This window comes from Polyodon spathula, chromosome 6 (genome assembly GCF_017654505.1).
Source record: "Polyodon spathula isolate WHYD16114869_AA chromosome 6, ASM1765450v1, whole genome shotgun sequence".
Classification (NCBI taxonomy): Eukaryota; Metazoa; Chordata; class Actinopteri; order Acipenseriformes; family Polyodontidae; genus Polyodon; species Polyodon spathula.
The window spans coordinates 13,623,985-13,637,304 of record NC_054539.1 but is presented as its reverse complement, the minus strand read 5'-3'; the positions used below and the strand labels follow the sequence as shown (position 1 = coordinate 13,637,304).

Sequence of the window (13,320 nt, the reverse complement as noted above, 5' to 3'; positions counted from 1 at the left end):
CTTCCGAGCAGTCAATGTAAAGTGCTGTATTAAACCTGTGTGGTTTGTTGTGTTTTGTTTGTCAGGTAAATGGCTTACCTCTCCTGCGAGCTAGTCAGGGACCTGCATCAAATGTTTAGTAAGCGCTCCAAAGCAGCTAGGTGTTTGTTTTATTTTTGTTTATTTTTTATAATTAAAAGTTAGCGTCAGCGATATTTCTTTCAATTCCTGTGTGTGGGGTCGTGATTTTAGAAGGGAAAAGAATCCGAGCGAGCCTGTCGACTTTTACAATTGACATGTTTATATTTATGGTTGTAACTGAATTTGCTAGTGAAGTTATAACTATAGACTATATACATATTGAACACATTTTCGGAAAGTACAATGTTTTAGAATAGTGTGTTTCTTAAAGGTTCATTTAACAACAAAAAAACAGGAACCTATTATGTTTTTTTTCGTTTGTTTTGTTTTTTTGTAGTTGTTATAAGTAACTTTGACCAAAATTATATGGTTTAAAAATAAATAAAACTTAAAAGGAGAACATCAGCCACTGTACAGCACTAATGCAAAATGGCTACAGGAAAGCGAGTTGTGCTTACAATTGAAAAAAAAAGTTGGAAATACTTTCACTTCTGGAAAAGGTAATTACCAGGGATAAAATAGCACAATACTTCGGAATTTCAAAAAGCACTGTGATTGATATTAAAAAGTCTGCCTCTGAGACTTAAAAGTTTGCAGTCTTTGATAGTTGTGGTGGGATGTTTTAGATCTATTGTTGCTCAAGACGAGTACATAAGCATTACAATTTCCAAGTACTCAAATCAGACGCCACTCTCCTCTACATACTGTACTAGTGTACATAACCCTCCTAAACATTGTCACAAGTCCTATTTTATATACCAATCTAACACACAATCAAGTAATATATTAAGTAATTAATATATTGTTTGCCTTCTTGTGCAGTTAATTGTATATAATCCAGCATTAATAAATAACATAAAGTGTTCAAATTCACATATATCCACACAACTTCATATTAATTTTTAAAAAGAGATGCCTTTACTTTAGTGCAGTAGTTCCAACATACCAATAAATATTATACTAAACGGCCATTCAGTCCAAAAGATTACAGAACAATTTCAAGTGAAAAAAGTCTTTCGCATATGAAAAGATTGGTACTGTGGCACTAGAGCAGTCTGATACGCAACGGACTGCTGATGACAAAATGAATGCATAAAAAAATATGAGTTTGGTGACATTTGTCACGTGATCGGTTATACGTCTAACACATTATTAACGTTTTACCACTTTTTTACGTTTAAACGTTTAAAATTCCCATCCCTGGGAAATGGGTGGTTAGATAAGGAATAACATCTACTGGAGGTACAACTGCAGCAGGTTTTTTTTTTTTTTGTTTGTTTGTTTGTTTGTTTTACTGAAAAGTACAGGGTACAGTTGGTTCCAGCTTGCATGATACATATAGTACATTAGTGCACCCTTCAAGGGACACAGCCTGTTATCACAATTCCTAGTTTTCTTTTTGTATTATTATTATTAATGTTGATACATCAGTTTCATTATTACTGTATCTGCACAACTTTTGATTTGTGTTCTTTTATTTTTTATAGCCAGGTTAGGTGAAAGAAAATCTAACCCAAGTTAAATAATGTAAGAATGGACAACAAGGTTTGTTTTGTAATTCTAATATATAAATGGACGCACATATTTAAAAAAATAAAAATAAAAATAAATTCACATTTAAATAAATAACCTTAGCCAAAGGTAATAAATCACTGCCTGATTGTAATCTCCTGAGTTAATAAAAAAAAGGGAATTGAGGAAGGAAAAAAATAATTGAGCCCTGAGGATGGTGGTTTTGGTCAGTAAAACCTTGACAACATAATGTGTGGATTTAATGAAAGTACATTTGGAGGTTAATCCAAGGAGTTGCAAGTGTTTCTAAGTCTAACTTAAACATAGCTGTTCTACTACCTACTACAGATTTGAAAATCTGCTGTTTTGTTAGGATCTGGAGATGCAGTTGCAGAGGTAGTGAAGGGGAGTGAAGGGGAGGAATGGGGAGGCAAAAAGACTAAACAAAATCCTTACTGCAATTAAAAGGGGGGGGGGGGGGGGGGGGATTTTGCTCTTGCCTCCTGAACGATACCATGGTTACAATAAAAAGCAAATGCACTATATTTTTCTGCACATGCACTTACACCTCTCATATTTACTGTATGTGTAAGGCTCACCTCTGTAGAGACTGTTACACAGTGTATTAGCTAGATTACAGTCGGTGTTCAAATATACAGTGGCTGGCTTTAATCTAAACTGTGCATTGTTTAATGTCTATGACAGTGTTTGCCCATGAATTAAACTAACAAAAAAGTGCAACTTAAAAAAAGCATTAACTATTAACCAATATGTAATCTCACTTCACCATAAAAATGTCAGCACTCTATCCACTGTGATTTTTCTTCTAGCTGTCTTATCAGTAGTTTTCAATACAATCGTAAAACAGCTGCAACTTTGGACAGTACCATGATGAATTTATGTAAAATCGCTGGTAATATTGTCAGTAATGTTGCTATTAAAAGTTGCAAACGTAGATCAGTAAATAATTGTCAGCATTTATTATATAGTGTAAACTGATGGAAGGTGACAGATTTAAATATCTCAGCATCAAGTTACAAGAAAACTATTTGAGGAAAAAAAAAAAACTTACATTGGGTTTACCATAAAGAAAATAAACAATACAAAACTGTTACCTTGACAGAATGGGGCAGCTGAATCCCAATCATATAATCCATTTTGGTAGCGTCTGCAAGTTGCATTACTGTGACCAATCATCCTATATCCGGGGTTACAGGAATAGAGCACTTTGCTACCAAGCTGACCACCTGTCTTGTTAAATACTCCACCATTCCTAGGAGTGATTAAGCTACAATATGCAGCTAATTTGTAAAGAGAAAAACATACACATTAAAAATCAATAAAATATGATCTTCTTTCAAAACCAAACAGTACAAGTAACACTTTGGAGTAAACAAATACAACAATGGCAAAATGTTAGTTTTGTAATGATGGGCTGTTCATATGATTCATCATAATATTATTTTAAGTATTGGAGCAGGTTGAGTTTAAAACAAAGGAAATATGTTAAAAACAAGCAAAAAAAAAATCTGGATTTTCCTGTTATTAAACAATACCGCTCCCAAAAAACACGCACATTCCAAAATGGCCATAGCACATAGCTATAGCAGAATCACAGGGCAGCTTGGCTGTAGATGAATAGTTAATCAAGTGAAAAGGGAACACAGGTAATCTATTCTAGCCTTCATAAATAATTTCTTAAAATGGGAGAAGATGAACAAAACCTATTTGTATCCTTGATGGCCTTCCATATGCCTTTATACATTTCATCAAGTTTTTGTTAGAAGATTATTGAAGTCAAGAATAACTAATGAAACTAAGTCATAGAAACTCATAGAAATTCATAAAACTAAATGTCAACCATCCTAATAAATCCAATTTCCTTTAAAGTAACACAATGTGTCAATATTGGTATTATAAATTGATTTGTGTTGATAGACACAACAAAATATGGAGTTGATGTTTTGGATCAGATGGCACGGAAGTATTCCGTGAAAGCTGGCTCCCGATGGTGGTCTGTTCAGGTGTTTTACAATGCATTGGACACAGCAGCCATCAACTCCTGGGTACTTTACAAAGAATGCACATAGAAGAATTTACATTGGAGAGAATATATTATACAGTTAGCACAGGAACTTCGCAAGAAGCATTTGGAACAGAGGGAGACTGCCAAGCGTGTACCCACAGCTGAAGCTGGCAACCCAGTTGAGAGCCACAAGAGACACCAATTCCAGGTTGGCAAGTGTAATAAAAATCAAACTTTGGACAACTGTGCCCTGTGCAGAAAGGCGGTGTGGAGAAGCACATTATCTGTGTTGATTGTGAACAGCCTTAGACTCAAGGTAAGGAATACCCTTTTGTCGAAGAAAAAAAAAGTGCTGTGCACTTCTGTAAAATGTTTTTTTTCTAAGTTTATTTATCTACATTGTTCAGTTGATTTTGCTCATCTGATAATAAACCGATTGCTGTTGAAAAGTAAAAAAATGCATTGCTATCGTTTCAGTTTTATAAATATGTACAGTATGTTGTAAACCAATGTCTGTTTATATATATATATATATATATATATATATATATATATATATATATATATATATATATATATATATATATATATATATATATATATATATAAAATATGCTTCGGTTGTTCAGATGTTTGTGGCGTACTCAATAAAAAAAAAATTAAAAAAAAGAATTACATCCAACCCATTCTCCTTTCGTTATACTATTTACAGTGTTTTGAATACAGCCGTCAGAAAGACTGCTGCAGGCTTCTAGTATGAGTATATCTTCAGGCTTCTTCAATCATGGTAAATGAGTATGATATGTTGCCCCAGGTTTGACTGTGTAGTCTGATCAACCAGACGAACCTGGAGTGAATCTTTTAGAAGTATACATCTCATGGAAGTACATAAAGTTACCTATCAGTATATGAATTTGACTTCAAAGAAACGTTGGGCCCTATTTAGCTGCAAGAGCAAGAACAAAAAAACTTTTTCTAAAAAACATGAAACAATTAGTTAAAAAAATAAATAAATCCAATGAATTGTTCAAAACTGAAGCATCAACTCAACTGTGTTAGCCTAGTGCCTGTAGAGATTAAAGAATACAATTTGCATTTTAAGTCCCTATTTTAAATTATTTGGCTATCTCACAGCTAGTCAAAGTCTCATTCAGAAGCAATATTGCTGGCAATTTTTCTAGCTGTGATGTAAATTAGTATCATTATTCTGTACCTCTTTATTTGTAGATATGGATACTGTATCACCCATTACTAGTTTTGTTTTCTCTTTACAGTAGACAAGAATCATTAAAGTAGCAACAACCTTGGACAACACAAGTTAAAATTTACATGACATTGCTGGTGATATTCCAGGAAAACTGCTATTAAAAGCTGCCAAGTGTAGAATAGAACCACTGCCTTTTGTAAACCGTCCCTATGCACCATATCCCCAAGCAATGTTGCTTTTCACTGTACCACAATGCCATATTGAATTCAGAAACAGCTACCCTTTTTAGTCTTCTTACAACATTCTTGGTAGAAAACACATCTGTAAACAAGCTACGCATTGCATTATTTCAGAGAGAATGGATTTGTTTCACTAACCTGAGTATCGTATTTTGAATCCTTTTTTGTTTGTTGCATGATCGGTTGACCACCGGAGATACAGCACATTGGTTTTGCTTGTAAAATTGAGCTGTCCAGTGTGGTTTCCACTTAGAGCCACCAATAAAGGGCTTTGGCCTGTAGGCCCTACAAGGTGAAAAAATATCAAAGTTCAAAACTACGTTTGATTGCATCAAATAAAACCTGTCCCATAACTTTAGATTTAGAGTTAAATTATATAATTACCATCAAATATTTCCAGTTCGTCAAACTGTTTTTCACTCTGAAACATTTCCACATAAATTGAGATGTTATAGCCAAACTCCACTTTAACCATCCAAGAGCAGGTCTGGGAGTTTGGATATGGGCCTGGATACCCTGGACTAAGGATCACACCAGAGGATTCAGTACGGACTTCGTTTGCAGGACACTGAGCTAGAAATGACAGAAAATAAGTTGCAGCATGTGGCATTGTGCCCCGCCCATGTGTGTATTATGTGTTATATGTTGCATGTGGTGAGTTAATGTTGGTGTATAGTTGTTGGTGCACGGGCTATAAATGGGCCTGTGTAGCACAGGTGATAGAAAATGTACAACAGTATTTAGGCATGAGGATGGCACAATCACTTCACGTGCAGATTAAAAGGGGTATTTGTATGTGAGAACGGGGAAGTGCACAAATTAGTTCACGTGCAGATGTACTGAGATTCCAAATTGAATGATTGATTAGCAATTAAGTCTCATTACACCAGCATAAAATATGCAGTGTTTCACTCACTCCGGGTTGTATGCTCGTGAGCGGAGAATGGGTGTGGAGAACAGAGTAAAAGAAATAATTATAGATAACAAATGCTACTCGTGCCACAGGACTCACACAATACTTGTTTAGTGTTCTTTCAACGTTCGTTTTGTCTGTTCGTTTGGCCATTGCACCATTTATTTTGAGTGTTATGTATTGTTTAAACCTTTTACTTTACAATAAACCGGCACCAACAAGCGCATTCACAATTCACTCGCAGTGCTGTGTGTTTCTTCCAGGTCTGACGTGACTGCTCAGCCAGCTTGCCACACAGCATTATCAAAAAGATTGACATTTTCAATTGATAACCCTGCTACAGTTTGTAATACACCCTACTGTACCAGTCCAAAACCAGTGAACATATGATTTTATGTTATTAGTATACAGTACCTTGATAGAGTCAAACTAAATGTGACTCTTATAAAACAGAATGTTAGAATGCTCCATGCTGATTGGTCCATCAGGGTTCCAAGCCATTACACTATCCAGCACAATGGCACAATTAGATACTTAGGAACAAAGGCAAATCACTGCACCTGTGCTAACCATGTATCACTGCGCCACCAACATCGAAACACCTTTCAAAATACTTGCTGTCAAAAAGATATCAAGATGTCTTTCAGTTTATATTAATTTATACTACGAACCAGTTTTCTATTTTAAACAAGACGCTGTTTTGGAATTTTATTTGTAGTAAATTTGCAGTACATACCAGTCATTTTCTGTAACTTCAGTCAGGTCCAGTTGTCAGATATTCAGTTTTATTTCCCTCATTTTAGTTGGTATCAGACGTCATTTTGTGAAACTGACTCTTCGTTATTTGTATTTATTTATTTGAAATTTGGAATAGAATTTTTGTTTTTATTTCAACCCAGCTCACCGCTGCCACGAAGACGGACACATGCGTCCGAAAAAGTGCCGTCGACCGTCCGCTTCTTTTCATTCTGCAGGCCTGCCATACACCCACCTCAGAGCTATAGCATCAGAAGACCATGCAGCTTTCTGCCTTATTGCTTAATTATAAAGCTCAAATGCATCTGCACAAGCAAAGGGCAAAATATCTCAATTTGGATAATATTTTAGCCATTAGTGTAAGGTGTTACAAAAATACTTCACCTATCTCAAATTTCACATCAGTCTATGAGTTGTTGATTAATAATTAGGTTTGCTACTATTCGATTTTTTTTTTTTTGCAAAACATTTTTTTTAACATTGACGTTTATTTTAGAAAGAATTCACCGTTTTTTTCGATCTTTATTTTTCCATTCAAGCAGAGAATGGGTAAAATCGACCATTGTGCTTTAAAAAAAAATAGACTTTTCATGCCACTGAAAAATGTCTTATTTAGCTAAACCCCTTTATCATATTCAATATGCAACAAAACCATGGTTACCAACATTCTAATTGAAATAACGTTTGGTCACAGCAGAGCTATACCTTGTATAGATGTAGATCCTACACAAATTATAAAATGGTCTCAAATAAACCATAGAAGATGCAGCATATAAAAGTGTATTACACAGACTTTTATAGCATACATTTACGAGTAAAAATAATATGCACATAGCAAAACACTAGACAGTTGAACAGAACTAACTTGCACTTATTATTCGGAGACTGAGCTCCCCCTCTCCTGCATCAGGCTCAGCACAGCTGGACTCAGAGTTAGTGGAAGGTAAGGCAGACGGGCCCGCTTCTTCCTGCTGAGGAGACTTCAGACATCGGTCAGGGTATTGTGCACACTGTTCATTAATAAGTGTTTTCCTCTTGCACCCCATTTTCAAATCAAACTAGTAATAGTCCCCGTATACCTATAGCAAAAGCCTACCTACACCATAACCTGCTAATTTCAAAGTAGGCGCTTTGAATGACAGGTGCTGTAGCTGGCAAATGAAAGTGCACGGTCGGTGCAGGTCATGATGATTGACAGTCATTTACGCGAATGAGAGCATTCTAGCGCTGCTTCAGTCAACGAGATCGGTCAGAACAGGGTGAAACTACAGTACTAATGGACCACTATGATGACTGACAGCGACCCCCAGCCATTCAGAGTGGAAAGGAGACGAGAGAGTAAGTAAAAAATCGACACAAACTAGAGATGATGCCTAAATGACGATTTTTGGTAAGAAAATGTTTAAAAAATAGCGAGTGATTTGACGTTTATCTTATACAAGAAGCACAGATGACAGCAGTTCAGAAATTAAATCCGAATTTATCAAAAGTGTTGTTTCTGATGAATATTACAATTACAGATCTGAAATGCTTGTGAAATATAATTTTTTGGGAGTAAATTATGCCAGAAAATAGTTTGCTTTTACAGGGTCATTAAGTCAACAAATAAACAATCTTGAATTAAACCTGCCATCTGTGAAAGGCTGGTAACACTTTACACAAACGGTTTGTACAGTAATTAAAATGTTATTACATACTGTATGGACATGTGTATGATTTACCTTTAAAATCCAATTAAGTCAACATTATTTCATACTTAACCATGGCATGAACACTAATTACTCATGAACAACACATTTTTAAAAACCACCACTATCAAAAAGTGCTGAGAGATCTAGACTTGAATAAGCGCTTCATAGTCTTCTAGTAGATAGATTATACTCTCATTTTGGCATTCATTCAAATATAACAAAAAAATGACAGGGGGATCACACTTTTTCCAATTACACTCTGTTGCGATGCAAGCGGACATTTCCCAATAACAGCAGTAGTTGTGAATTCAATATTTTTCTTTCAGTAAGGTGCTGTTGCTTTCTGTGGATCTCTGTGTACATTTTCCAAAATCCCTCATTATAATTAAACCAGTTCAGAGACCCTCAGGAGCATCGTTTGGTTGTCAACTATCACTTAAGGTGAAACTTATTGCTGATTTATGCCGTAAGTATAAATTATTCTTTGCTTGTTTAAAAAACAACAATAAAATAATCAAGCATACTGTGCAGAGATGTTAGTAGCATATACAACAGTCAGTAGCTGTCAGTAGCATGTGTGTGCGTGCATTTTCTCACAGTGGTTTTATGGTGTAACCTCCATGGACATCTCATGACCACTCGTGTACTCAAGTAGAAGTTCAGGAGCATCTATAGAACTTTGGGAGCACTGCAGTTTGCAAAACCTGTTTGTGTTCTCTCACAATGTTAGTTACGTTAAGTAGCTTTTGGGATACAATCCTCAGATGCAGAGCTTGAAATTAATTAAGCTGTTCAATGCAAATTCAACCATGTTAATATGATCATTCATGGTATATTCTCTTTGCATTCAATAGGAAATATTTTTGTTCATACATTATTGTACCTGTATTTGAATTACTTATTGTGTGACATAATTGATATATGTGGTGTACTGTATGTTTATTGTCATCTTATCAATTTTGCTGTTTATTTATTTCTCTGCAACAGGTATTTCAGTAGAAAATGTAATATAGAAAAGTTACATCACATATTTATTTGAAATGTTTTGTACAGATACATTATATATTAACTGTCATCATATCTTGGGTAATTTTCAACTGGTATTACTAAAACCTTTTACCTTGATTTGATTGTTAAATATTACTGCATTATTTACTTACCTTCACAGGAAGGCAGTGTACCTTCAAACTGTAGGTATGTGTTGAGCTTACAGATGAGCTGATCACTGCCCACCAGAGTAAAGCCCGGAAAGCACTTGTACTGCACAACATCTCCTAAAGGGAAAAACGCATAATAACAACTCTACTTTCACATAATTATATTTGCATTGTAATTAATGTAATACATTTTGTTAAGTTCAAAGTCTGATCCCATTTTTATGAAAGAAATTCAAAAATACATTGTTATAAAACTGATGTAGAAGAACAACAATTTAACAGACTATCTGCAAGTAAGTTTAGTAATATAATTTTATTTAAGTGAAAACTTTGCTCTCACTTCAAAATATCTTGTTGTTACTTCTAATGGAAAGCCATGAATTCAGCTCAGGTCAGATATAAATAAATAATAAAAAGTATTGCTGATAAGATACCTATTTCAAAATCTTCATCTTCTTTTAATATTTCCGACTGGAGGACAACTGGAGGTGGCTGGCACTTTATCAGACGATAGGCTAATAAAGAAAATGTGTTTTCATATTACAACATTTTAATATTGCTATAAATTAGGGCTTTTCAAATAAAAGCAATTTAAAGAGGGAACAACGCTTTTTAAAATTTACTTCATATTTGTCATTTGGTGTTTGATGTTCATTAACAATAATTGATGAGGCAAACTGACCATGAAAATTGAGGACAAAAAATCCACCCGTTGAGAAGTCACTGTGAAGCTTGATAAGAACCTGATTGAAGGAGCTGTAAGCTGATTGAAGGGCTGTATTCCCACTAAACACTCCAAGCTGTGCATAATTCTCACTAGGACCATCCCTGGGGGGAAGAAGTGGGGAAAAAAAGCAGTACCAAAAAAATCAATCAATTAAGAAATAAACAAACAATCAATTTTCAAGCAGGTGTCAGGCTAAGACTTTATAATAGTAGTTTATTATTACTGTGGTTTAGAAGATTTGTTTGCATTCAGATCTGACATGTGATTTGCAAAGAATATCACAAAGATCATTCAATAACTACAATATATTGCCTACTGCAATATAATCAACAAAATCTAGTCCATAAATAAATGGGACTGATACTGCACTGAAGTTCCATAGAATAATTTATTCATATTGTTCTTGTTCCCCAAAATATTATTTTAATACAAAAACGCTTCCGATGAAAAGGATATTTGCAAAGTCTGTGCAGTTCTTTTCAATCAAATCAAGATGCTTGAATAAAGTTTGATTATGTTGTTAGCTCAGGAGGCTCATATAATTGATCTCATTTGCAACCTACAATATAATTACTTTACTTGCATTCTCGGTTCTGTTTTAATTATTTGCAAGGCAGATTATCATTCACGCTGAATTTGTAACAAATACAAAAAGTAACTAATTTTATTAAAGGGAGAATTCCAGGATTTACGGCTGGAAGGTAAGTTAAAAAAATTACTTTTAAAAAATGAAGAAAGTAAACATACTAGATATGTCACCCAATGTATTTAAGATAACTGATTTGAAGAGTCAATACTGTTTATCAGATTAACTGTTACTGGTATATACAGCTATGGCCAGAAAAAATGCATCATACTAGAATTTTAGGATAGAGACATAATTAAAAAAAAAAAAAAAAAAATTATATGATCATAATTTAGATCTATTATTTAACATCATGCAGTCAAAGAAACTGTAAAATGCTATGGCATATTCTACCAGAAGCCACAACAGTAGTACTTAGTAATTGCAGTGCAATCCATTGTGTTTTAAGACTTCCTTAGTCCTCAGTCATGGACTCAATGAGGCGATGAAGAGTCGAGTTTTTAGATTCTTTTAGATTCTTCAATGCAGCCTTTACATGATTCCAGTTAGTTTCGGCAGCATGATTGACTTTTCAGTGATTTCTTATCCTAGATAGACCCCAAAACATTCTCAATACGATTGAGATCCGGCGAATTTCCAGGCCAAAACTGAAGTGTTGTCTTCTAATCATTTTTTCACTTCTTTAGCTCAATGGCAAGGGGCTCCATCATCTTGGAAGTAGAAATCGCCATTGGGAAAACGGTTCTGAGCCGTAAGGAGGAGGTGATCTTGGAATGCTTTCAGGTATCAGTCCTTAGATATGGGACGGTGCACTGGCTTGTATCTTTCTCCTTTGAGCCCTTGAACTCTTAATACACTTCGGTTTCCAAAACAGCTGAAAGGGGGAATCATCAGAATAAATTACTTTGGCCCAGCCATCTTTGGTGATCTCTGATGTTTTTCACCTTCTCACGCAGACACCTTAACGATAACTTCTTTCCATTGCCGCAGTAAGTGGACACAACTGGCTGTCCTATCCTGGCGAGCATTGCAGACTTTGTTGGCTATCTGACGCCTGCTAAAACCTTCCATGTGAAGAGAGCTGATGGTTGTGTTTCTGATCAGGTATGGCTCTTCCCCATTGCTTGCTCTAAAGTTACGAAATCTATGTACAATCATGCTTATATAGCTTAAATCTACTTGTTACCACTTCTAATTGTCACATTTTGATTACTTCTAATTGAGTAAGATTTGTGACGTCTTTTCAGATATCATTATGTATTTCAATTTATATGGAAAACTTCAAAGCAGTATGTAATTTTATATGGTAACGTAAAAAGATTCTTCTTTATGGAGCAAAATTAGATATTGCTAGGGTGATGTAAAACTTTTGGCCATAGCTGTACAAACACTAACTTTCAAGAACTCAGAAGTGTGTACGTGGAAATCAGTTATTACAATTACATTTCTTTAACATGGAAATCTCTTTCCACAATTATATATTATGGGGTGTATTTTTGTAAGTATAAATTATAATATTATGCCTTTTTTTTCATTTCTATGTAGCAATGGGTGCTCATGCACTAGAGCAGTGGTTCTCAAACTTGTTGGGCCACGCCCTCCTTCCTCTTATCTGTGGTACTTGACACACCCCCCCCCCCCCCCCCCCCCCCCCCTCACCTAAACAGACAAACATATATGTTCATATACTGGTAAAAAAAAAAAAAAAATCCAACATGCCTGTGGCTTCTCTGTATGTCACTGCTGTATTTTTTGGGTTTTTTTTGCACGAACCAGGCACTGATCCATCATAATAAGAGCAAACTTAACAATGCAAATTTACAGATTGTGACCAACACTTACTACATAGTAAGCTGATAAACAGCATACATTACCAGATGGCAGCGAACTTCATCCAAAAATATGCAAACTTAAAAGGCACCAGTCAAATGCAAAGTGCCATATACAAACTTTGACATGCCTGGAGGTGTCAGCATAAAGATTTGTTTTAAGTTAATCATATAATGGGAAATTTTGGCTGGTATTAAGTTTGGCAAATTTGCCACCTTGGAGAATAGTTTTTCACTTTGCACATTCACAAAAAAAAAAAAATAATAATCATCGTTTTGCATTTATACTTTTAATTCCAAAAACATTTAAATAAATGTTTACTCAATTAAATATCTGCTAAAACAGTATCTCATTTACTGTAAATAGCATCTACAATGTAACTCCAACAACTTGGAGAACAACAAAGAAAGCATTCTAATCAGTTACAGTTAAGTTCTATATGGCCCTTAATTTTAAGGTACCAGTAAAATTTTACGATAAGCATTTGCTATCTCTCAGTTTAAAACTAAGGTTCACAACATAACACAGCGGAATGATCACAGTATCATTCAGTAAC

At 34.8% G+C, this 13,320-nt stretch overlaps 1 protein-coding gene across 1 annotated transcript in view; it reads right to left on the bottom strand.

Annotated features, from left to right (window-relative positions):
- LOC121316645 (CUB and sushi domain-containing protein 1-like) overlaps positions 1-13,320 on the bottom strand; it is a 179,747-nt gene that overhangs the window by 54,433 nt on the left and 111,994 nt on the right. The window contains exons 37-42 of the mRNA XM_041251686.1: positions 10,304-10,449; positions 10,056-10,136; positions 9,625-9,738; positions 5,489-5,677; positions 5,243-5,389; positions 2,748-2,933 (exon numbers count right to left, since the gene is read on the bottom strand). Of these exons, the coding sequence (XP_041107620.1) occupies positions 2,748-2,933; positions 5,243-5,389; positions 5,489-5,677; positions 9,625-9,738; positions 10,056-10,136; positions 10,304-10,449 (863 nt within the window). The remainder of the gene's footprint in view (positions 1-2,747; positions 2,934-5,242; positions 5,390-5,488; positions 5,678-9,624; positions 9,739-10,055; positions 10,137-10,303; positions 10,450-13,320) is intronic.